Consider the following 26,713-nt stretch of genomic DNA (forward strand, 5'->3'; position numbering starts at 1 on the left):
GTCTGTAATGTGTATATCTATTATGTATATATAAATACACACACATAAATATTTCATATATAAATCTAACATTTTTCCTTAATATATACATGTAAATGTATATATAATATAAACTATATACAAGTATAAATATATACATACAAATATTTTTTAAATGTATACATATGTGTGTGTATTTATATATACATAAATTTATTTTGAATGCCATTAATCGTGGTTAATCGTTTTGCAGCTCTAATTAGCATTATGCCACAAATTCTTGAACTTAAATTCTATGAATTCCTTCAAAATATAACAACTTTTCCACAGGCACATGACCCCTTTGCTTGTTACACTATAAAAACAAAAAGTACAAAAAATATTGTTTCTTTCTGTTTCAAAATTTCCTGTTCATTTCAGTGTTACTTGCCAATTCTGTCATAATTCTTGAAATTTACTAGTAATTTCTGAGTGAAAATATTTTCTACACCAGTTTTTCCCCCACTGAATAGTGACCCATCAGTTGTGTTTAGTGAGATATAGTGCCTAGGATAAGTTAACATACTGTCCTATAGCTGATCTCACTTCCTGTCTCTTCCCAGAGTTGGCCAACAAACAACACGAGAGAATGTCAGACCTGGAAGAGGAGCCCATGAGAAACACACAAGTCACACTGTCCCGCAGCAGTCCAGCCAGAGGGAGTCACGACTCGGAGTCAAAGTCCCTGAACGAACTGAACAATACGGACTCCACTCACTCTTCCCAGGACTCTCTGGACCAGAGTTCCCAGTCACCGACGGAGGGGCCAGGCGACGGCTCGCCAGAGGAGCACAGCTCAGAAACTCTGCCTTGGAACGGCAAAAGCGCCTGACGTCGCACGGCCTGAATGTTTTTAATCAGAAACAGGACGATGTACATAGCATTGTCCTCATTGTATTGTAATGCCATTATACTCTCGGGCTCGGAGGGCTAATTGTGCAGACGAAAGCGCGGAATGTCCACGCAGCACATCGTAGAGATGGTAGTGTGCAGTGTTGTCATAGCGACAGTGTTTTTGCTGGAGACAGACCTCTATCGTCCCCTTGAGGAGGATTTAGCAAGTCCCTGAAATGCAACGCTACCTATTTGCTTTATTCCTGTTAGTTCAGTTAGTTTTTGTTTTTTTTGTAAAATGTTTTTCTTTTCTCTTTTTTTTTTTTTTGTTTTGTTTGTAGACTGTCATTATTTATTAAAGATTACGCAGCTACACTTTGCACCACAATTAGTTTCAGTATTTTATTCTCAATACAGTCATGCTTACCGGCTCTCTGCGGCACATTAGGACAGAAAGGCTGGAATATTTTACTTCATTCTGGCATGAAATGTCTCTGTGGACTTATGAATGTTATTTCCTCCAATTTCCAGAACAATCCATAAAGAGCTTCTTTTTTTTTTTTTTTTTTTATTGTAGCATGACACGTGTAGTATGTGCAGCTGTAAAATTTTAGTAGAACTTGCCGCCTATTAAATCATGAGCCGATTTTTTAACGATAGAGGTACATGTCCTCAAGGGGGCGTTATTTCATTTTAACAAACCACATTCTCCAAATGAACAAAACTGTGTCCCTTTAAGTCCATACAGTATTATAGTGCATAGCAGTGTCTAAATAAATGTTACAAACATTGGCTGTGTTCGGATGGAATACTAGCTTACTACTCACCGAATACTGTGCAGTATATACTGTTTAAATTGTGAAACAGAATGCATTATGTAACCGTTTAAAGGAATATGCTCTATTTAATGTTAAAAAGTTTTAGTCTAATGTTAGAAATCGCTAATATCGCATTCGTTTCATGTTACACTGGAAATGAAGGGGTCAAATCAAGCAATGTGGTAAATCATTTGGGTATTCCATGTATACTGTGCCCTGTATACAGTACATACTGTATACTGACAAACAGTAATAGTATGCTTTACTGAACGCAGCCATTGTGCATTACACTGTTCTTCAGAATCTCAGAACATTCATGAGGTACTAAACATGTGCTACCAAATCACTGTATCATGTTTTATAACTTTATGTGAAAATACTGATACATTTTTTTTTTTTTTTTGCATTATATATGACATAAACCGCCCAAAACAAGATTTTTGTCATTTGTATCTCTTTTAAGGTCTGATGTAACACCGCTGCCTTCATCTTCACACACATTTTGAAAAGCACATTCGAGCTCAGGGTCTGTTAAATTGTAGAAAGTAAGTTTATTTATAGTTTATTAAACAGAAAAGCTTAAAAAAAACAGAATACTGCATTTCATTTATCAGTCAGGGATGACAGAAACACACGTGGAATATCTGTTGAAATCAACTCCTCAACGCCTTTCAGATGAAGCTGATCTAAAGAATTGTTTTATAAGGATTAATCTCATGAAGAAAAAAAATTGTCTCGAGAACCATATTCATTTATTTTCATTGATATCATTTTCATTACAATTGAGCACATTTAAGCACACAAAAAAAGAAGACTTAGAAACAGAAACTTAGAAATGTACAGATGTATTGTACAGTTTCACTTTTTCTTGCATTAATACGAATTATAAAGGGGATTTTCATTGTAATGAAAATGAAATCATGCAAAAAAAAAAAAAACTACATTCGATTTTTTTTGGTTGAAATGTACCTACATTTCTTAACAGTTTTTGTGAGATTCGCCTATAATTGTTTACTTTCTTTATAATTATGCTACTAAAGTCAACAATGATATGTTGAAATGTACATTTTGTAATTCATACAATATATTTTTGGAAATACTTTTTTCACAAATTGACTACAGATTTAATGTTACAAAAAAATATTAGTAGAGTACTATTAAAGAGCGCTCATCTGTTCATAAGCATTTACACAAACAAACAAAAAATAAAACTGCCCTTTATGTTTCATAAAAACATCTCTTTCTGACAGTATTATAACACATTAATGCAAGCTGATTATTTTTGTGTGTGTGTGCTTGTGTGTTGCAGAAGATCTAAAATACTCTAATAATGTTAGCATGTACAGTATCAAGCTTCAACTCCATGTATAATGCCCACTTTTCAGACACTCATGTTGGAGAGCCGGTAGGCTGTACAACAGCCGTGTGGGAATTCAGAGTCACGTCTGCATACAAAACAGCCATATTCCTACAAAAATATTGCTTCTGTCAGAGAAAGTTACATCAAAGCCCCGAGCTCTTTCCACATGAGGTGATCAAAAATAATGTGGCAGGATGTGATTGGCTTCGCAATCCTCCCCATGTATTGCTAAATCATCTGCGGAGCATGAGTTTTCTTTCGCTTATATATATTACAACTCATGATGAAATACAACTACATGAAAGTTAATTTTATGAAATAAATCACAATATGAGAGAATGTACAGTGGGGACAAAAAAGTTTGAGATCACTACTAAAAAAGCCTCTATTTTGCATATATATATATATATATATATATATAAGCTTCATAAATTAAAGTTTAAAAGTTTGCAGTCTCAACATTTGGACCTCTTAGTACTGTGGAGTGAAATTGCGTAAGTGTATTCATTCAAAAATGACTGTGACATTTGCTCTCAAACTATTTTGAAAAACAAAAAAGGTTAAAAATAAACTAAAAAAAAAAAAAAAAAAACAGTTCCCAAAACAGTATTATAAATGACGTCACTTCCTCGTGTAATTCAAGCAGTGTTACTCTGTCTGCCTGTCTTTCCATTCCTCCTGACTGTTCTCCTCTTCCTCCTGGAAAAGTGAAGATGGGTCTGTCTGGTTTTTCAGTATCTTTACCCCTGTGAAAAGAAGAGATTTGGCCAAGAGTCAATTTTCACCTTTCCATAACAGGTGTGACTCTTAAACCATCCCGTTCACACAACAGCTTACTATATGAACTCTAAACTAGAAGTCGACCGATAGTGGATTTTACCGATACCGATTAATCAACCGATAGTTTTCAAAATGGATACTGAAAGAAAGCTAGTGCTTTACTATTTAAAAAAAAAAAAAAAAAAAGCAGTAACAGTACTGAACCATACTTTGCAAATGAATAAAAATATTAATATTATTTACTATATTGATAATTAAAGATATTTCATAGTTTGCTCATGTTAAAAGAAGAAACTTTAAAATTTTAAAATGTAGACTATTAGTAGCTAATAGTTAATGTTGAAATGAACACACTCTAACAAGGAACAATACTTCTACAGTTTTCATTAATGCTACGAATGGACTCTTATTGTTAAGTATTACCATTTAATTTCAACAGTCATGCTTAAAGATGGCCATCTTTAAATATCTACACAAGGCCATAGCATTAAAATTACATACATATGGATATTGTATGTGTACTCACACACTTTATTTGCTTCTATTTTTTAACACTTGATAATTATCTAATCAAAAAAAAATAAATAAATAAATGTTATTCACACACCGGGCAAAAGCGCAGCGCTGCGTCTCCGTATCTCACACACACACCAGACGCTTTGCGTTCAAATCAAGTGGCGGCCTAAAACAATTTATTTAATCACCAAACGGACATAAGTTTGCTTCAAGAATGAACAATGTGGCATAAATGAGTTTGAAGTTCGGTGTTTAAAAAACAGAGCAAGCGGAAAGAGAAAGTAATTGTAATTTAATAGAAAACTATGTGAATGGTGCTCTGTTCCGCGGCAGGATTTTCTGTCGGCTGTATTTAAATGCGTGTCTGGAGTTTCCCGCTCTGTGCAGCGCGCAGTGTCACGTGTTAAAATAAACAACACGTGCTGTCAGTGATTTCCGCCTCTAGAGGCCGCTCTCGCACTGTATAATGCCAGCGAACCCTTCTCAGCCATTCCGGCAACGGTTGCAAACCGGAAAACTATCGGCATGGGTTCTTGCAAAACCGATGAATCGGTCGACCTCTAGTCTAAACCTTATTAACAATAGGCCTATGAATAACCCGATGTCAATCCCCTTTCCGTTCTTGTGCTAGATTACCTGGCTGTAACCACAGTGACTAAATTAGACAATGACATTTATAACAGTAGAAATTATTTTCTTAGTTTACGCAACAGGAGTGCAGCCGTCAAATTTTAGTTAACCGATAGCAGAACAACCGATAGCAAGTGGATTAATTGAGAATATAAAACTGACAGGAGCAGCTAATATCTCCAAACTGTACAGTAAGCTACCAAAACTGCAAATTAAAATGCGCCACAGTGGAGAATGCAGAAAATAGAAGAGGTTCGCTTTACATTTACTGCCGAGAATTCGATTATACTGATAACGTTAAAGCTGCAGTCCGTAAATGTTGCCTCTTTGTCGCCATCTCTGTTTGAAAACCTGGAATTGCAGTTATGTGCGGAATTATCTTCTGTGCGTGGGGCTGTGCACCGACGTCTCCAGCGCAGATGAATCTAATGTTTTGAGGTGAATGTGTCAGTCTGTCAGTCACCACACCAGAGTGGATATTTAATGTACTATGCAATCACAGATTCTAGCCTATGTCTTGGAAGATATGACCCAAATAAGAATTTTCACCATATATTGCCATCTGAACAAGTAACTAGCCTGCCACATTTGTTCTGACCAACTGAGGAAAAAAACATTAGGCCTACCATAAATCGCGCTACCAATGGTAATTAAATCTAACGATCGATTAGCTCACATCAACCCGTGCAAATTATTATTATTGTTATACTTTATTCTCAAATTATTAATGTTAACAAAGAGTATGACTATGAGTATGAGCATGACTATGAGTATAGTGTGATTTCAATTTCTGTACAGTCTAATATCTAATTGTCATATCATTCGAATTTCATATTAAGAAATTCTTTTAACCCAAAAATCAAACTATGCTCCCTTCAAACTGGTTTTCTTTAAAATACAAATCTTGTGTAATCCCAGGCTATTTGTAATCAGAAGCACATTTAAAACTGGAATATCATTTAATTTCATTCACATGTGTTTCATAAACACATAATCCTTTCTGGATTACAATCCGCCATCAAAACGATACATTCCAGCTGCTGTGAGAAAAGGCTATAAACGATGCGCCACCTGCAGCATCCTCACATACCATAGTCTACTAGCTGGGACAACTTCTTTATGTTTACAGACGAGACGTAATGACGCAGTGCCATGCTCGAATTTCCCGCGAAAATCTACTCGTACCACTCAAATTATAAAACATTATTATTGTTACAATCGAAGCTCCCGTACCACTCCCTCTGCGCCACCAGAGGGAACCATCTCCTGAATATTAACTCCCATTCGGACTCAGTTTCCCATCATCCCTCATACCTGGGCCTGATTACCTTGCCACACCTGCACCTCATTCACACACCCATACTTAAGCAGCACACTTCCTTGCAATCATTGCAAAGTCTTGAATTGCTCCGGCTGTCACTGCTGAGCATTTCTACCCGTGTTTGTTTTACTGTTATTGTCTCTGCCTGGATTCTTGACTCAGTGATCTCTCTCTGGTTGCCCTGATTCGGACTGTTTCTCTGGACTCTGATTGTAAGCCGCCTGCCTTGATTATTCTGCCTGTTTTTCCCTACTACGTCTCTGCCTTGCCTACACTGTCTCTATTGCTGGTCAATTACCCTGTTCCGTCTGACTATTCTAATAAAGAGCTGCAAATGGATCCTGGAGAAATGGAGAAATGATTCTGAAAATTTAGGTGTTTTCGACTTAACACAGCGCGCGCAGACCGGTCGTGTATGACATCAAAGTAACGCTAGAGTGATAAGAGAGCAGACCACTTATGCTTTCGAATCGCGATACTTTGTCATACTTCGATCGGCCTGTACATTCAAAATACAGGACTGACTGTATTCTGTTGCTTTGTGAATGTGGCATTGGATTCTCTTTTGGTCGAGCATCTTTATAAAATACCAACATGAACCAGTGGACCAACAATTCAAAATCTTGTCCTACATGTCATGTTTCTGCAGTATTATGTATTATGTGCTTCTGGTCTGGTCCTACCAGGGACGAAGGGTGGCTGGTGCTGGTACGGTGTGTCTTTGCGTCGTGGTGACAGGTCTCCGGGTTCCTCAGACAGTGTGTCCAGGTGTTTTTGAGAGAGTCTCGGAGGATGATGACTCTCTCGTTCCTCTTGCTGGCTATCGCTGTGCTCTCTACCTGCAGGACGAACACAGCATGAGTCCCAGCATGCACCTGTCCCAGTGTGACCTGACTTACCCATCTAGAGCCAGTTGACTAGACTAAGGTAGTTCAAAGTTTGATTGCGATCATCTCTATGCAGAAGAATATAGTTGATTAGAAGGTTACAATAAGCCCTTTTCTTAAAGGTGAAGAATTGTATTTTTGAGCAAACCCAACTGCAAAATTAATTATTTTTAAGTTTTATCTTTCATCTGGACAAGATTGTTGATCTTTGCACATTAAAAAAATAGACAAAGTTACTGCTCATATCTACTTCAAAGGGGAAAGACCAACATTTCCTAATGCCCACAACTGTTATGTTGTTATGACATATTTTCAAATCAGCAACAAAATCTGACAAATGTATCACATTTTGAACAGTCTCTTAAAAAAAAACAATGCCTTTAATGCAGGACTTAAATTGAGGTGATTTTTTTTTTTTTCCCCAATTGTCTTTCTTCTCTTTCAGCAGAGAAGAGTATCTGGTTTGCTGCTGCTAGTATGCACAGAAATGACATACTTCACCTTCAAGCCTCATTACATGTCTTATAGCAAAATAACGCATAGTGTGCTGCAAGGACGACATATTTTTGTAGGCCAGACCTGCAATAATTCAAAAGCCAATGGAGACATCCTATTGGGTTTTTGTTGAGGGAATCAGGGTGACGCTAACTTACAAAAATGCCTACCAAAATACGTCATCACTGCAGCGCTCTATTCAGTCTTCATTTATTTATCTAAGATTGGGACATTTTGCAAGTGGGAGATGAAAAACTGAAAAGACAGTAACATTAGATAAACAGCACTTACTCAAAATTATTTACTTCATTCCTTAATTTTTTTTATTTCAAGCTCCAAAAGTTTATTTCATTGTCTCTACTTCACAATTAAATCCAAACCCATAAAGAAATGATTACAACTGATCTGAAAGTGCCAAAAATATGCTGCCCGCATTTCACAGATATACATATTGGAAATATTTCAAATGCCATTTTATCAAATAGAAAAACAAACAGGACAGATCATTTTCATACAGAGTTCAAAGTGAAGAACAAGCATTTCACTTCACACAAATAAAACTGATTAAAGGAAGTCATCACTGGAACTTAGAAAGAGGTGAGAAAGTACAGTGCGTGTATTTAGAGAAAGCATGTCTTCTTATTCAGAGTCCAAAGAGTGGAGGGGACAGTAAATGTTTAGGAAGGGTCTACGGTGTGCCGGGTATGTTAATACGGCTATCGAGAGACAGATGAGGGACTGCTCAAGTTTTTCTGCTCACTTCCTGAGGTGTCTGCTGTGTCTCCTGTATATGAATATACAAAACAATGGAAGTAATAATATTCAAAATAATAATAGAACAAAAATAGGAATTTAACAAAAAGTGGAAGAGAGACAGAGACAAAAAAAAAAGTCTTGTCAGTTGAGTGCAGCAGATCTTCCAACCAAGCAATCAGCTTTTCTTTACATAATCGTGCACTAAGATATTGTTTATGAAGGATAAAAGTACTCAAAATAAAATAATTAAATCAATAAGTAATTAAACAGAGATTTTGAATTTGAAAAATAAACAATTAATTAAATCTACTATATTCGCACATTTATTTTGCAATGATAAAATTAAACAATAAATGTACCAATTTAACTTGTAATATTTGATTAAAAAAAAATTATTGTTAAAAACATTTTCATGATATCCACTTACATAAAACCACTGTATAAAATAAACCAGTGCATTAAATAATTTTTTTTGTTTTTAAGTTTGTATTTCCAGCAGGGTTATTATAGTTAATTAAAACTGAAACTAAAATTAAAACCATAAATCATAAAAACATTTTTATGTGAAAAAAAAACCTTTACTGATCATTTACTAATTTACTGTACATATATATTTTAGCTAGTTGCCAAGGCAATTTCCCATTTTAATTTAGTTTAACTTGGTGTATTAAAATAAACTACAAAATGCTAAAACTTTAACTACAAATACATACAAACTGATTCAAAATATTCTAATAAACAATAGTATCTCAATGATACTAAAGTAACACTGGTTTCAAGATATCATTGTTAAAAATACCAGGCTTCATTTCTAAACTCTTAATGATGAACCATGAATTTACGGACCCAGAGTGATTTTTCATAATTAAATTATTTTAAAAGGTATTATTTAAATGCAGTAGTTTTGTAAAAGATTTCATTGAATAAATTGAATAATAAATTGAAATAACTTGGTGATTTATTTATTTGATTTCATTATTTAATTAAGAGTACATTGGTCCTCCATAATTCTCTGCACAGATTTATTTTAACCTGATTTTAATATATTTACTAGTGAGGGATTGTTAAATGTACTTTCCTAGCTACCTGTATATTGTCACTGCATCCCATTTTTTGTTCTGGACTTACCCCCGGCCCCACTGCTGCCTGGCTGCCCCTCAGTACTGACATAAGACTCATTGCCATTGGGCTCTGAGCTGTTGTGATTGGCCCACTGAGCTTCGTTGGCAAAATGCTGTGCTGTGATTGGACTGGGCGTGTCTGGGCTGTCAGAGAGCCCCGCCTCCTGCTGCTCCTGCCTCTGAAAGTGCTGCTCCACCACCAGCTGCAGCTCTGCACTCAACACAGGACACACAGCACAGCGCCACACAGTGGCCACAGGCTATCAGCACAGGCGTGCAGTGTGTGGAACAGTGTGAGACCTCTGAACCCCATCCAAATGTATGACATCAATCAAAGTACACTCAACGGGCGGCTATGAAATGGAAAATGAATGACTTGCAAGATGTATGCATGCTATGTATCTCAAACCAAAAAATTGTTCTAACAAAAAGACAAGTATTTAGTCATTAAAAGTATTTATTGCAACTTTTAAATACTATACAGTTTTAAGAAATTGGGCTTAGGGCTGGGCAATATAGAAAAAAAATAAAATTAAATCATTTCTTACACAGAGTTTTACTAAAATGAATAATATTTTATAAATATTAGATTATATTAGTAATTTTAATAATAATAATAATAATCTTGCCAATGCTATGCTGTTTTGTGCATATTAGCAGCGAGCCACAAGACAAGTCAAGATTGTGAAATTACTCTAATGACAAAAATGGCAAATAACAAAATGGCCCAAAAATCTCATTAAAATAATACTGATATTCTCAGTGTTGCTTCAGTTTATTTCATCAGAAAAAAACCAATGCAAATATGAAAAATAAAATCATGAATACTTCTGATGTCAGCTCAACTAGGGCTGGGCGATATATTGTTTTGATCAACAGCACTATATTTCTTGGTGACGTATCAAAGTAGAGAGCTAATGCACTGTAAGCTGATAGCTCTCTCATGAAGCAGGTCTGAAAGCATCTTAAGAGCTTTCAGAAGGTTTCATCTGCAGACCTCCAAATGTAACTGTCTGATGATGACGAAGCCTAACATACTCATCTAGAACACTATAATTACCAATGTGTTAAAAATGATTGTTTAAAAGACAGAATTCATCATAATTTAAATACTTTGGGGGGAAAAAAACATAATTCAAATCAAGATGCAAAACAATAAAAAGTAAATCAGGGAATCCTGAATAATAAACAGAACTGTTTTTACACGATAGAGCGCAACAGATACAGATGAGTTTGTTTCTTCATCAGAACAGATTTGGAGGAATTTAGAATTGCATCACTTGCTCACCAATGGATCCTCTGCAGTGAATGGGTGCCGTCAGAATCAGCTGATAAAACATCACAACCACTCCAGTCCATCTTGTGAAGTGAAAAGTTGTGTGTTTGTAAGAAACAAATCCATCATTAAGATGGTTTAACTTGAAACTGATTCGTTGAAGAAAACAAACTCGCCTGGCCTGAGGGTACATTTTCAGCAATTTTTCATTTTTGGGTGAATTATTTCTTTAAATATGTTTCTGTAGAAGCCACAAATCTTGAAACAAAGAAATGAATACTTTTTTGTTGTTGTTTTTTTTTTTTTTTTTGCTTCAAATCAAAATATTTAATATAGTACTGTCAAACGATTAATTGCATCCAAAATAAAAGTTTTTGTTTACATAATATGTGTGTGTATACTGTGTATATTTATTATGTATATATAAATACAAACACATGCATGTATATATTTAAGAGAAATATGTTATGTTTATATATTAAATATATGTATGTATAATACAAAATATAAGAATATATAAATGTATATACATGTAAATATTTAAAATTATATACTGTATGTGTGTGTATTTATATATACATAATAAATATACACAGTACACATACATATATTATGTAAACAAAAACTTTTATTTTGGATGTGATTAATGGAGATTAATTGTTTGACAGCACTAATATAATATTTTGATTGAACTCAGAGTTAATTGGTTTAATTCAAGGCTTTGAACTCTTAATTGAAGAGTATTTTGAAATCCCAGTAGAGAAAGTGAATGGGGAAAACACTCCCGCAATCAAGAGCACTAAAAAGTGGGCACTCAATGAACCGCTACATACACTCAGCAGTTTTACCCTGGAATGAGTTCAGCTCACCACTTTGTCGCTATCCAAAGCAATCTTCTCAAAACTTTTACCAATCTTTTCACAGACAAGAGACCCCTGCTTACACAAATGAGGTTCTGACACCATTGAACCATGACTAGCTCACACCATCACAGCACACTAGCTTGGCATCACTGCAAATCAGATTGCTTTAGCTGTTTCTGCCCTGCACTGACCGAAAGGATGCTGAGTGTTCATTCAAAACTGCTCTGCCAGGCTGTCCATTTGAGGCCATCTCTCTAGAATGATGTATCTCTCTCTCTCCTCCCCCCACTCCAATCAATAGCTCAAGCTAATGTGAATTTAGCACGTCCATGCCAGGAAATGGCCTTGTCTATGAGTCAGCGAGGCGCACTCCACCGCTCTCCCTCCCCCATCTCATTGTCTTAAAACCTTGACTTTGTCACAAACGAGGCCCGGCAGACAGTGCACATGTTCTGCACTTTTGTGCAGACGACCTGAGTTTGAATCCAGTGTGGGTCATTTCCTGCTCTCTACTGCCCTTGTAATTGGCAAAAAATAAGCACTCTACTCTACTCTACTCTACTCTTCTGGGGTAGCAGGGTTTATGAAAGTAAATTTAAGAATATTTAAAGAGCTTTTCAAGACCAAGTAAAGAAAATTTAAGGAATAAATTGAAGGGAACAAAATACGCCAATAAGTTTTCTAAATGTAAATGTCTAGAGTGCACACAATGAGTTGCATAGTTTGAAAATACAACTTCCAACCTGAATTTGATTTAATTAATAATACAATTCTTAAGGCTTAAATAGCTCTGCTCCCAAGCACTAAAATACTTTTACTGTAACTTCTGATCACACTGCAATAAAGTGATGTCTCCAGTGCAAATCTAATATTCTAAAATCAAGATAAATTTACTTGAGAAGCATAGCGACAAGAAAAGAAGTCTTGGCTTTTTTTTAAATCATCAAACTAATCAAAATGAAGTGAGTTTATGATTAGAACAAGAAAAAAATACCTGCCAACGGGCTCAGAAAAGTCAACATAAAAGGGGAAACAAGTTTTCATATCCAATTAACAGATATTTGTTCTTGTTTTAAGTATAAACTCACCTAATTTTGGGAAATTTCTCAGGAAAGAGGATCATATCTTCATTTTGCATTTCAAGTAAAAAGTACCTTAATTTAAGGATGTTTAGATTTTGGAAGATATTCATTTTTAGCAATGTTTGCGACATTTAATGCCATGACTTTATGAATTGAAGACTCTGCTCTGATTGAAATCCTTTTTGAGACTTTTTGAGACATTTTGAGAAACCCTGAGTGGAAACCCCACAAGAAAAGTGAAACAATGGCCACATACACACTGAAAACTTTTAGAAGTGACAGAATCATTATAAAATTTGATTCAACACTGTATAAACACAAATAAATCGTAACTAAAATAAGAGCAGCTGAAAATCAGGAAGGAGTTAACAATAAATGCTATTTGATAGGAAATCAAAAATTTAAATAAAATCTGAAAAGCTGTTCACTAGTCTGTGCAAAAGACTTTACTTTGAATTAAGTCGCTACTTATAATGGACAAATATTTCAGATTAAAATAAAAATGTTCCAAAATGAAAAACTATGAATGGACACAGGCAGTGTATTGTATGTTGTACTGTGGGTTTAAAGTCTGAGACCACATTGAAAATCAGGCATTCCCATAAATAAACAAATGTTTGGGATTCTTACATTTTCAGTTCTTTCTTTTGTTGGAGCTGGATTCTCAAATCATGCTGGGAAAAACAGACGCATCTTCACTAGTGTACTCAGACTTTGGACCTCACTGTACGTGGTTAAGAGCGGAGGAACTGTATTAATATCAGCAACTGATCCATAAGCACGCGCAGTGTGAGTAGTCTGTTGAGTGGGATGCATGTGTGGGTCATTGGATGCAAAACGCCGCCTCCATCGGTGAAGTATGTAGTGTGAATGTTAATGGAGAAGATGGCATGACTGAGTAAGTGTACTGTGGATCATACTGTACACACAGATGGCATAGACATATCATTCCTACTATGCAGCTTTTCATTGCCTTAATATATATATATATATTTTTAAAGATTGAAATCATATTAGTAATCATAAGATAATTTCAATACAAATTTATTTCATAATTTATGCCCCTGATAATAAATAACTTATAACATGAAAAAGCTGGAGTATTATTTAGAACTATTTCAAAGGTTTCATTTTTTTTTTTTTTTTAAACGAAACATGTTTTCTGATCATATTTTTTTTTTTTTTTTTAACTGAAAATCAATTCATAGATTTCTTTTCTGTGTCCTGTCCAGTATCACTTTCCATCCTGTTAGTCCTTTGTGAAATCCTTTTAAGTAACAAAAATCAGCTCCTTAATTACATAATACTCCAGAAAATGACATCATTTTAGAGGGAAAACAGCAGCACAAACATGTACCATCAATAAATAAGTACCAGGGTTGTTATCATTAAATAAACCAAAAACTAAAACCATAATATATATCATTTTTGTTTAGTTTAAGCTAAAATAACAAAAACCAAATACTCTAAAACCTAATAAAAATGATATACTTTTAAAAAACAAAAGCTAATAAAGATGCCAAAGACACAAAACCAAACTACTAAAACTTTAACTAAAATAAAAAAATTTTTTAAATGATGAATATTAACAAAAAAGTTACTATAATAGTATAGAAATTATCAATGCATTTGATGAAATCTGTTACGTTCCGTGCATCAGTAATCAGAATCCGACAATCTTTATTTTTCAAAAGTGCAAATAAGTAAGATTAAGAATAAAAATTAGTATAAAAATGAAAAATAATATACATATAGATGGAGTAAGCAGAAGACTTACGTACAGATGTGCACATTATAAATATAAATTATATGGAAATAATAATATATTATAAATATATTTACTCACATTAACTGTATAAATCAAAATATTAATTGGGTTGTTTGACTCTAAAACAATCCATTTTGACTGATACTGTACAGTTACGGTATAAAAACAGTATGATCAAATCAATATACAAAGGTATAGAAAAATATCAAATGTAAGCTTATGTAAGCTCTATCTTTAGCTCTTCATTTCCATAATCCAGTTAATTTCTTGCCATTGTGTAAATAATTAACTTATAAATATTAAAATTCAAGTTTCTGAGTTTGCTCTTTATTCCGAAAATCTGGTCCTTTTATAGAAATATGTTTTTTTCAAATGTTACCGAACTGAAATGGTACTGCATAACAGGAATGACTCAGATGGTATGGTTACGTAAGATCCTGAAACGTCACATAATATGCAGATGGTGTACTGTATATGGCTGGATGCGGGCCTCATACCTCTCATGGTCGGTGGCGTGTAGACGCTCTGTTTCCTCTGGGCTGGAGACAGCTGGGCACTCTGGGCCTGGTGTGGACAGTGGAAAAGCACAGCGTGAGAGAGGGGATCTGATTTCACGCAGGCTCTATTTCAGGAGCTTTGCTCCAGCAGGTAATCAATGACAACTGCATCAGAGCTCTATCCATCTCATAGCAAACCCTCCGCTGAGCATCATAGAGAGCTCTGCAGAGAAGCAGCCGGAGGCTTAGCTTACATACCGCCACGTCCACTAAGACGGCTGAAAAGAACACCGTGTGATGTCTGATACAGTGATGGTGGAGACAGGAGTGAGGGAGATCAAATCTAATGCTCATTTTAAGTGCTAGGGTTAATCTCTCGTCTCTGTTATTGCTTTAGATACAGCACTCACCTCTGTTTGATTGCTTGAAGTCTGCTTGTCATCTCCTGAAGGGGAAAAAGAACAGGGGGACTTACTTCTAATACCATTTTAATGCTTTAGAAATGTAGCTACAAAGAAAACCTTCATTCTTAAAAGTGACAATAAATACATTTACATTGTTACAAAGAATTTCTATTTCAAATAAATGCTATTTGAACTGATCGAGTATTTTGACCAGCTAAAAAATTGTTTTAAGTCAGTTATTTCTATCTGTTATTTCATTCTGTCTGGAATGACATGAAGAAACAGAACAAACTGAGGCAGACTAAATCCAGAAGAACTGTGGCAACGTCTCCAAGATGCTTCAAGAAACCTTTAAAAGTTTTAGGCACTCGTGTAAAAATGCTGTAAAATGAGGATGCTGTCAAAAATAATGCCATAAATAGATTTTATTTATAAATGAACTTCTTTATTTATTTATTTATTTTTATTTTACCTTTATTTGAGACTCATTGAGATTAAAAATCTCTTTTTCAAGAGTGTCCTGGCCAAGACAGGCAGCAGTACAACCATACATACATACATACAAACATAAAATACACAAAAATAATAATAACATAAAACAATTGAAATAACAAACCCTTTAAAGTCAACCACAATCCTTAACTTCTATTAACTAAATTAAATCTACATTTGGTGTGACCATCCTTTGCATTTAAAGCAGCTTTTGCCCTAGGTGCACTTGCGCATAGTTTTTCAGGAAGCTTTGTAGGTAGGTTCAGATCTAATCTGTAAGATTGGGACACAGAAATGTCTGTGTGTTTCATTTCTCCTGAATATCTATCTCCACAAATTCTGTTAAAGGAGGCTAAGAGCAAAGCCAAATTTAGACCAATTATATCTTAATCCAAGAATGGAATGCGTTAGGCGACTACCAAAATTAGATTTTACATTCCACTTACAAGTTTCTTTTTCATAATGCAAAACTGCTTTTAGGAGGCCGACCCATTTCTTTCTGCAACTGCACTAAGAGAGGCTTATACATTATTTCAGATGTTTTGAAATGTAGGGCTATTTGTTCATTTCAGGACTTGAAAGATCCATTTATCTTCCAGGGTCATCATGTTTCTTTCAGAGCATCTTACAATTTCATGCATGTTCTCAAAGCTTATGTGTCTTGAGTTTGACTCTGTCATCCCTGCATGAAGTGTTTGGAGCCTATGGACTCCAAACGATTTCATAAAATACTTCAATGTTCAGCCTTTTTTAATTGGTGGATTTTGCAGTGAGGATCTGGAACATTTGCAATCTGGTATAATTGGAAGGTTGTTGCTGTAGCTTCAATAAAACAGAATCATCAAATTATTCTTTATCATTTTGTCACAGAATTTAGACCACAGAATTTTTTTTTTTTCAGAACAAAATATAATCTTATTTTTAATAAAAGATTATATATTATAAATGCTTTTGAAATAAGTCTCTAATGCTCACTAAGGCTACATTTATGTGATTAAAAAAACCCAGTAAAACAGCAATTTTGTGAAATTTTATTCAAATTTAAGTCTTTAGTGCCACATGATCCTTCAGAATTTCTTCTAATATGCGGATTTGGCACTCAAGAAACATTTCTTCTTATTATCAATATTGAAAACAGTATTTTTGTGGAAACCATTTTCCTGTTTTACAGGATTATTTGTTTAATAGAAAGTTGAATAAACAACATTTATTTGAAATAGAAATATTTTGTAACATAGTAATATATTTATATATATATATATATATATATATATATATATATTTGGGGCTTTATGCCTTTTATTATTAGATAGGACAGTGGAGTGCAGACAGGAAAGTATTGGGTGGAGAGAGGGGGGCGGGATCAGCAAAGGACCTAGAGACTGGAATCGAACTCGGGTCGCCGTGAGCACAGTTGTGCCACATGTCGGCACACTAACCATCCTCCTGTCAGCGCCAACTAGGGTCGATTTTTTGAAATTGAGATTTATCTAACTAAATAAGCTTTCCGTTGATGTATGGTTTGTTAGGATAGGACAATATTTAGCCAAGATACAGCTATTTGAAAATCTGGAATCTGAAGGTGCAAAAAATCAAAACATTGAGAAAATCGCCTTTAAAGTTGTCCAAATTAAGTCCTTAGCAATGCATATTATTACTAATCAAAAATTAAGTTTTGATATATTTACAGAAGGAAATTTACTAAATATCTTCATGGAACATGATCTTTAATAAACAACCTAATGATTTATACCCGTGAGACTTAAGAATGGTTTTGTGGTCCAGGGTCACATATGCTGAATTGTTCTGAATGTAGTCTATGTTTTGTATTGTACTTTTATACAATGAAAACTATTATGTAGTCTGAGGACTGTATGCACCACTACTGGACTGATTACAAGTTACACTTGTTTAAGGTGGAAGGAAGACTTTAAAAGCCCCTGATTTCTCTTAAAGCCACTGAGCATCTTTATTCCCTCACCTAATAGCCACTTAAGACTTTAAATGGAGTCCGAGCAAATGCTGGATTATGACTCCAGACCTGACGTTAAGTAGAACCAGGAGGCACACAGTGAACCACAGTAGCCAGAAGAGCTTTCTGCTTTTATGGGCCCACTGGCTCCACACACGAGGACCTTGCTACAAAGACGTATCGCACAAAACGTCCCTGCCAAAGCCACAGGTTCTGCTCCATGAATACCGCACCAAATTACCACTCTAATCGCAATAACAAGCCAAGCCGCTCTTCAACTTCAACTTCTGCTCGTGGTTACGTGGTGCCCAGTTTATGACAAGCAGCAATCGTATGACGCAAGTTCATAAAGCTTCAAAAACTTTCTTAAGGGACCAATTCCAAGTGTTTTGGATCAGAGGAAGAAATGCCAGCCAAACAAAGAGGTGCTTGTTTTGTGAATGCAGCTCTGTGTGTCCCACCTCCTCAACACGCCCCTGCGATCTACATCCAAAATCAGCAGGGGAAAATAGGCAGCCGTTCTCCGCGCACAACCGCAACGCCACAACAACCACCCAGCGTTCGTCTGCATCAACCAGGAAAAACAAACAGCTCTGAAATTAACAGCACTTCCCAGTCATTTGTCAGGTTTGAATGGCTTTGCTGGAGAGTATGTCATCTCTGTTGAGTAAGACCTGGCAACCAACGGGAGACAATAAACGCTCTTAGTCAAGGGAAGCTCGTGAGCTCATAACAAGGCCCTCTTCTCAAGCAGAACTGGCAGATGGCAATGCTGGCTCCAGCGAGGAGGTTTGGTTAAGCTTTATCAAGAAAACCAGTCATCTCTGCCAAGTCAAACACATGAGTATGGGCACATATGATCTCTGTGAGCTCCCAGCCAAGACTAGTCCTGAACACTCGGATGAGGTGGATCATTGCTATGTTTATTCACTGGTATTGAACCATTTATGAAGACACTCTGACACTGGATGTTTAAGAAAATATATCACTGATTCTTGAGACTCGGGACAAAAACATAACACATCTTTACCTGTCATTAGTTTTGAAAATACATATCATCACTGGAATGTTCATAATACATATAAACCACTTCATTTTATTATATTTATGGTTTATTTTAGCAAAATTATGACATTAAATATCACTCACAACCCCTAACATCACCTCAAACCAACTTTTTGTACATATTAAAAATAATATAATATAATATTTAAAAACATTACTATGTTAAAAGGTTTAATGTAAAAAAGTTTTATAATGTTTCACAGGTTTGCGGTCTGTCTCTCTTTTTGTAAATATTGCCAGGTATCTGATAATATATATAATATATAATATCTGGTGAGTTAAACAATTATATAAAAAAAATAATAATTATATATAAGTGTGATTATTTCTTCTGTCGCAACTATTTCAGCATATCAGCTTACATTGCAAAAAAATGTTTGGGGATTTCATATATGTTTAATATTTTAAGTAGGTCCTGTTAGCAATTAGATTTAATACATTTGTGATATGCAAAATAAATGGAAAAATATAATATTCTCTCTGACTGAAATTACAGTTTAGTAGATAGAGCTGAAAACCAATTTGATACCATCATGTGATATAAGCGAAAGCTACCAGTATTTATAAAAAGTGTAAACAGTGTAAACTTGATTTTTCAGTTCTCTAGCCTGTTTTGTCCTAATTCTCAAAAATCACTGATGCCTGACCTCAATGTAGCCAGTGCATTCAAAAATTCACCGTCACAATGTGAGCATATGACATGTGTTTTTCTGCATTCAAGTGTTTCTGGGAAGGTCCAACTTACAAGCTTGGAAGTCGCAATTACGATTTGATGCGTTATAGATTTTTGGTCTGAATAAATTGGACGCATTGACCAATTTCATATTTCTCTTTTTTCACTTGACAAACACAGGAAGCGTTTTTAGCACTAATGCAACACTGTAGATCAAAGGATGCGCATTAGGTGTGGAAATGATGCTTTATCTGTGTATTTTATCATTTTCATGCTGCCGCAGAGAATTATGGGAAGTTTTGTCCCACAAGCCTGGCGCCTCATAAACGTGGCTAAATAAGAAGTGCTGTCTGGCAAGCTTTGTTGTTATTCTTCATCAAAATACTAAATACAAAATAAATTATACAGACTACGATTACAATTAAAACGTAATTATGAACGATACCAGATAGCTTCCACCTTCATTGTTTAATTTCCAAGCAAAAACCTTGTGATGGCATTCATGTATGCCCAAATCGTGAACGTGATCGTTCTGACATGATTTGAAGGCAGCATTTGTTTAGACTCTGGAATGGTTTATCTACATTTACAGTGCCAAAAACCGGTTTCTCGTGTGGGCTGTTGAGTGGGATTAGGGTCGAGGTTACCGTGTTTACTGATGACGCTAATGTGCTGGCATTTCCCCCAAGTGGAAAACTTTATTGATTCAGCTTGCATGTGGAAAACATATGAACTTCCTCAGCATAATGTAGGTTTGAAAACAAAAGTCCTCAGGTATAGACCACATGAATGTTCCATGAAAGTCTTTAGGAACAACTACAGTATTTTACTGTATGTAAAGCCAGTTTCTGTCTCAGAGTAAAAATGTAAAAAGTGTAATTGTGAGTTTTAAAATGAGAAATGAGAGATAAAATGTCACACTGTGAGATTTTCAATTGTGATATAAAAATTCACAATTACAGTATGAGAAAAAAGTTTCAGTTGTGGTTTTCAAAGCCACATTATTTGTGAGATATAAAGTTACAATTGTGAGATATAGATTAACATTGAGAGACAGAAAGCCACATTGAGAGATTTAAAGTCATTGTGAAATACAATATAGTCACAATGTGAGATACAAAATCACAATCATGAAATAGTCAGTTACATAGTAACAATTGTGAGATATATAGGCATATTGTGAGATATAGTGACATTTGCAAGATATATAGTAATATTGTGAGGTATAAATTTAAAATTTTGAGATATAGTCACATTGTGAGATATATAGCGATATTTTGAGATATAAAGCCAATTATGAGATATATAGAGAGATACAGTATATAGTCACATTGCGAGATATAGTCACAATTGTGAGACAAATAGCCATATTGTGAGATATAAAGTCACAATTGTGAGATATATAGTCATAATATTATATATAAAGTCAATTATGAGATATATAGTTGTATTGTGAGATATGAAGTCAAAATTGTGAGAAATGAAGTCAAAATTGTGAGACAGAGTCACATTATGAAATATAAACTCACTGTTGCGAGATTTAAAGTTATTGTGAGATATAAAGTTACACTGGGACATATAAGATCTCATTTAAAGACTTAAAGGTGCCATATAATGCATTGATACAATATTTTAAATTGTTCTCTGATATCTACATAGAAGGTATGTGGCTTAGGTAAGGGCAAAAATTCTTCAGAAACAATTTTACATGTGCATTTACAACCCTAGGATTTCTCCCTAGAATGGGCTTATATGGAAGGGTCATGAATAATAATGTTGAGCTCTGCTCTGCTTGGCTATTTCACAGTGCCGGTCATTTCAGTAGCTCACAGGAAGGAAACACAGGGAGGAAATATATAGTTCAATACTTTCTCTCGCAGTTATATCGTCGGGTAATTATACTGTATATAAAATGCGGGCATCAGGGAGACGCTATTAATATGCGGGGCACTGAAACTGCTTTCAAATGCACGATCGTTTTTTACTTTCACTTTCGCTTTCGAGATTCGCGATCGCACAAACTCTGTTTATACTATGGAGCGGCAGTACTTACCACACATTTTACAAGATCAGATGCTTATCAGTGGTGCTCAGGATCTGTAAATAATTTGCCATCATCCTCAGTCATCTCTCCTTACTCTGTTTATGTGGTAAGTGAAATGTACTGCAATGTAACAGGCTACCGCTAGCAAGGAGCTAACCATGTCCCTTTAGTGGCTCGCGTTATTTTATTAGAACGCATTATTTGCTTTCCGTGTCTTTCTGAATACAGACACAAACTCATCCCTGCACATCACATCCCCTGCACAGCCTGGAACATAACATTTATTTCCACGATCTGCCATTTTTGCTGTTGTCCTCGCTTGTTTCTTCACAATACCTGCTGAAATTCTGATGGTTTGGCTGGTGGCTGGCCTAGAACATGGGCGGGTATATGCAAATGTGGGGGCGTAACTATTAGTGATCCCGACTGTTATGTCACAGTCGGTGTTATGTTCTGATTCGCCTATTTTTCAGTGGTCTTTTTTTATTCACGAGATTTACATAAGAAGGAGAAAACAATGGTGTTTGAGGCTCACTGTATGTCATTTCCATGTACAGAACTCTTATTATTCAACTATGCCAAGGTAAATACAGTTTTCCATTCTATGGCACCTTTAAATTAATACTGTGAGATATATAATCAAATTGTGTGATATAAAGTCACTGTTGTGACAAAGTCATGGTTGCGGGATATAGTCACATTGTGAGTTATACGGTCATATTGTGAGATTTAAAGTCACATTGTGAGATATGAAGTCATCCTGGGAGATTTAAAGTCATACTGAGAGCTATAAAGTCACATTGTGGTATGTAAAGTCACCATGTGGGATATATAGTCACATTTGTAAATAGTAATATTTTGAGATATTAAGTCAATTATGATATATAGTCATATTGTGAGATATAGTCACATTTGTGAGATATTATGAAATATAAAGTTACAATTTTGAGATATATAGTCACACTGCAAGATATAGTCACAATTGTGAGATATGAAGTCATAATTGTGAGACAGAGTCACATTATGAAATATAAAGTCAATGTTGTGAGATTTAAAGTTATTGAGATATGAAGCCATCCTGGGAGCTATAAAGTCACATTGTGGTATGTAAAGTCACCATGTGGGATATAAAGTCATAATTCCCTTTTTATTTACTCTGAGGCAAGAACAGGCTTCTGTATTAACCTTCTAAAGGGTCATTTGCTGAAAGTAGGTATAATTGAATCTCAGCAAAATATATCCCATCCATTTGCCAAATAACCCTGAATTCCACTCATAGATAAGCCGTATCGTTCTACACTGAGGTTAAACTGAAAGTTCACCCAGAAGAGACAACACTTGAAAAAGATGAAAGAGCTACAATGCAACGGGCCACACAGCCTGTCCGGCTGCATATGCTGACGCCATAGGTGGGTTGTTTGTGCTGATAGCGGCCTGTTGACCGTTGCCACATTCACAGCGTGTTGTGCTGTTCCGACCCAAGGCTAGATTACAGACGCTCCGACATGAAATGACCTCGTCAGACCTATCAAGTTGTCCTTTAAACCAGAAGAGCACATTTCCTCCCACAATATCATATAATGATTGTACATGAGAATTGGAGAGGGCCTATTTTTCATAACAATACAGAAATCCATGGCTTTATGTAAACAATAGCAGAAATTCAAAAGAAATACTCCACAGCTGAAATACTACAGCACAGAACCTTTAAAAACACCTCCAAATGATGCACAAATAAACCAACTCTTGTTTGTTTTTGAAAAGAACAGTTATGAGTCCTAGTACTAATGCATTAGGCATGCTGATTCAGTTAACCGAAGCAAACATATAGAATTAGAGATCTGTACAATGAGATAATACTGCAAACTTTATCCTAAAGTTACAGCTTAATGAGAGACAGACCATTCACTGTAGATTCTCATCTTAATTTAGATGCACAGAGGGGCTGTTGTTCAATAGTGGCTTGTTTGCTATGACCCAACGGTCCATGTAGGTTGAACCCACCCTTTCAATGACTACAAAGAAGCATACAGCTTGTTTAATGGTTTAAGGCTCTTACCTGATGCACTGGGCTCATTGTAGATGACCAATGTGGCTGGAGTAGGTCTGCGTTTGCGAATCTGAAGAGAAAAAAAATTATATTATACTAATTATACTGCCATTAACAAAAGTACTGTGGAGGTAGTAAAACCCATTTAACCTTGTTAAAATCACCATGATACACATCCTTGAGTGGCTTATCGGTTTAATTTAATACACTGTCCTGATGGAAAAACCCCAAGCCTAAGCTGGTTTGCTGGTCTTAGCTGGTTTAAGCTGGTCCCCCAGCCTGACCAATAGGAAAACGCTCTAAAACCCCTCTAAAACCAGTTAACAGACCAACCTGGTGACCAGCAAACAAAGCGGCAACAGTAATATAACAGAGACCACTTTTCAGCAAACCTTTATACAAGTCACATTTATCTGAATGAAAATAATATAATAATAATGATAATAATAATACTAATTGATCTAATTGTGCATAGCGCAGTAATAAAATGTCATATGCTTACTTTTAATAAACATGCTAACAACTTACATATACATACATATACATACACATACACATACACATACACACACACACACACACACACACACACACACACACAATGTATATATATACATATATATAAAATCAGAATTTAGATTGCAGTTGTAGTATTACCATGGTACTTTTTGGTACTTTTGTAAGCGTTAACTGACAATAACAGATGGAACACGGGCGTAAAATGTTCATGCTGACTGATTTACCCCATGTGTCCAGACACCAGCATTTGTTGGGTGATTCACTGGGGTCAATACAATCAATTCCCTGAAGAAGGCTGCTGGGTTTAGATCACTTTTAGCCTCACAACATGCTGTCTCAACACATGTGAAACAGCATGAGCTCATACTCAACAATGTCGTCCACCTCCATTTGGTTTGAAATATACTTGAACATCAGAATCTATTTTAAATAAGAGATCACCTATAAGAATGACCCAGTGTGTGAGAGAGATTCAGAAGCCGTCACTTGACCTATCGAGCCAGTACTGCGTTCTCACAACATCAATGTTTGTTGATCGTGTACATCTATTAACAAGTACCCAGCCAACTTACTATTTGCATGACCACAAGTTTCTCATGACCTTACTGGATGTTGCTGCATTATATGATGCTGCTGGTGACACCAAGGTAACATTAAAATGGCAAAAGCTGAGCAAAACCTACTACCTAACAAGAAAAAAAGACCTTGGATTGGATCTTATTTATTATTATTTAATCAGGGTCAATACACATTAATAATACATAAAAATTATGTAAAATACATAAATACAACACTTTTAACACTAAAATCCCTATAAATGTTCACCATTTTAATTTGACAACAACCATTTTTATATCTTTTAATTCTGGGAGTCATGGGTTCCTCTAAAGGCAAATGATAACTGACTAAAAGTACTTCTACTCCTGCAGGGTCAGTAAAAATCTGAACTACTAGCCTGATTGTGCCAGCACATAAAATCACTGAGCCCTGAACCTGCATCAGACAAAAAATAAAATTTGCTCCAAGAAACAAGAGCAAACACTGCCTTTACTGATAGAGAACTTGCTCAGACTGCCACTGATTGGACAAGTCGGCATCATCATAAAATCAGTCCAGCACTTTCCTGTTATGACATTGTCAGCAACAGCACCAACATCAAACACTTTTACTGCCGGGCATGAAGCCTCACCGCTGGATCCGGATCATCAATGAACAGCTCTACTATAGCAGGAACACAATAAGAATCTATTCTGCTCGAACGACAATTTTACAAAGAACAAAAAACATTCATTTTTTTACCAGCAATTCACACTCTTTGAATTACTCCTGTCAAAATAGAGAACAAAAAATATTTTGTATTGAAATCTGACAGCAAACAGCAAATGCTTAATTCCCTTAATTCAAACACGATTTGATCAAACCATTGCAGTGGTGTGCATTAAAAAATGACATTTTCCAAGCACTACAATCTCACCGTGTACAGTAATAAATCATATCATAAAACTGATTTTGGCAGCAATCTGCACAGATCTGGTGCTTCAAGAAAGCCTCAAGGGAGCCGAAGAGCAATGCAGGCCAGTCTCCATTAGGCACAATGCAATAAAAGAGCTTCTCTCTACTTACATGCTCGGCCGCCTGGGGATCCAACTGGCTCTGGAAGAGTGGAACAGCAAACTGAATTTTCTTAGGGCTGTTGGGCTCCATGCTGAACGAGAGAGCTGACGGAGAGAGAGATGGAGACAAACTGGACCCTACTTATCAGCCCCGGTGATTTTCTCTCCCTCCTGTATGGCCCGCCTTCCTTTACTCCACGGACAGAGAGAAAGAGAGAGAGATAATGAGCCACACAGACAAACGGCAGAACAAATAGTCTGTCTGTCCTTCCCACATTCGTGTTGTCCCACTCACTTTGCTGTGGTCCTGTGTCCCATAAACCTCAGAGAAGCCGAGATGGCTGCAGGTCTTCTCAGTGTGAGTTTTCCGACTGCTCCGGGACACGCTCAGATCTCTCTCTGCTGTGCTGTGCTCTCTCTCTCTCTCTTTTTCTCTCACTATCATTAGCAAGACTCAGAGCAATGCAATATAAGCCCCCACCGGGACCTGCTGATGCTCCTACATTATTTATGATCCTGATTCAGGATGCTGTCGGCAGTTTTCGCATCACATGGCCGGATTTCTCTGCACGGACACGGGTAAACTATGAGACGAGAATGTTCTTTATAATGTATAACAAGCTCTATCACACTGGCACTTCATTTATGGATTTTTAATTATTCAGGGATTCTTGGGAGGTGGGAATGATTCACTGTCCTGCTAAAACAGCCGTTTTATTTTTAGCCAGAGCGGATGTAGTATAAATCTAGGGTTTGAGACAAAAGTGAAGGATGTTATTTTTTTTTTTTGTATAGTAATATGTAAAATATTAAATGAAGATTCCAGTACTTTTGATACAATGGATTTTTGTGGCATCTG

General features: G+C 35.7%; 2 protein-coding genes across 8 annotated transcripts in view; one reads left to right on the plus strand and one right to left on the minus strand.

Moving 5' to 3' along the window:
* pde1a (phosphodiesterase 1A, calmodulin-dependent) overlaps positions 1 to 2,107 on the plus strand; it is a 104,115-nt gene extending 102,008 nt beyond the window's left edge. For all 5 annotated transcript variants that reach the window (XM_058786065.1, XM_058786066.1, XM_058786067.1 and 2 more), the window contains one exon: positions 582 to 2,107. In XM_058786065.1, coding sequence (XP_058642048.1) covers positions 582 to 850 — 269 coding nt within the window. In that variant the 3' untranslated portion in view covers positions 851 to 2,107. The remainder of the gene's footprint in view (positions 1 to 581) is intronic.
* An 89-nt stretch (positions 2,108 to 2,196) lies between these two features.
* ppp1r1c (protein phosphatase 1, regulatory (inhibitor) subunit 1C) lies at positions 2,197 to 26,304 on the minus strand. 3 transcript variants are annotated; one of them, XM_058786073.1, is made up of 7 exons: positions 26,150 to 26,302; positions 25,865 to 26,047; positions 23,732 to 23,792; positions 15,433 to 15,467; positions 15,023 to 15,089; positions 6,961 to 7,116; positions 2,197 to 3,776 (listed from the first exon to the last, which is right to left on the minus strand). In XM_058786073.1, the coding sequence occupies exons 2-7, from the start codon at positions 25,943 to 25,945 to the stop codon at positions 3,679 to 3,681; spliced, it is 498 nt and encodes a 165-aa protein (XP_058642056.1). In that variant the 5' UTR covers positions 25,946 to 26,047; positions 26,150 to 26,302; the 3' UTR covers positions 2,197 to 3,678. The 3 variants fall into 3 exon arrangements, with proteins under 3 accessions (XP_058642056.1, XP_058642053.1, XP_058642054.1); XM_058786070.1 differs by lacking the exons at positions 2,197 to 3,776; positions 6,961 to 7,116 and adding exons at positions 7,123 to 8,443; positions 9,544 to 9,747 and having other exon boundaries at positions 26,150 to 26,304; XM_058786071.1 differs by lacking the exons at positions 2,197 to 3,776; positions 6,961 to 7,116 and adding exons at positions 7,123 to 8,443; positions 9,544 to 9,747 and having other exon boundaries at positions 25,865 to 26,042; positions 26,150 to 26,301.
* Positions 26,305 to 26,713: the final 409 nt, after the last annotated feature.

This window comes from Onychostoma macrolepis, chromosome 09 (assembly GCF_012432095.1).
Source record: "Onychostoma macrolepis isolate SWU-2019 chromosome 09, ASM1243209v1, whole genome shotgun sequence".
In the NCBI taxonomy this organism is placed as follows: domain Eukaryota; kingdom Metazoa; phylum Chordata; class Actinopteri; order Cypriniformes; family Cyprinidae; genus Onychostoma; species Onychostoma macrolepis.

Coding starts and splice junctions, on each gene's coding strand:
- ppp1r1c (XM_058786070.1), bottom strand. CDS start 25,945: ATGGAGCCCAACAGCCCTAAGAAAATTCAGTTTGCTGTTCCACTCTTC. Junction 15,468..23,731: donor CAATGAGCCCAGTGCATCAG/GTAAGAGCCTTA, acceptor TTTCCCCTTCAG/GAGATGACAAGCAGACTTCA. Junction 15,090..15,432: donor CTTCAAGCAATCAAACAGAG/GTGAGTGCTGTA, acceptor TGTCCACACCAG/GCCCAGAGTGCCCAGCTGTC.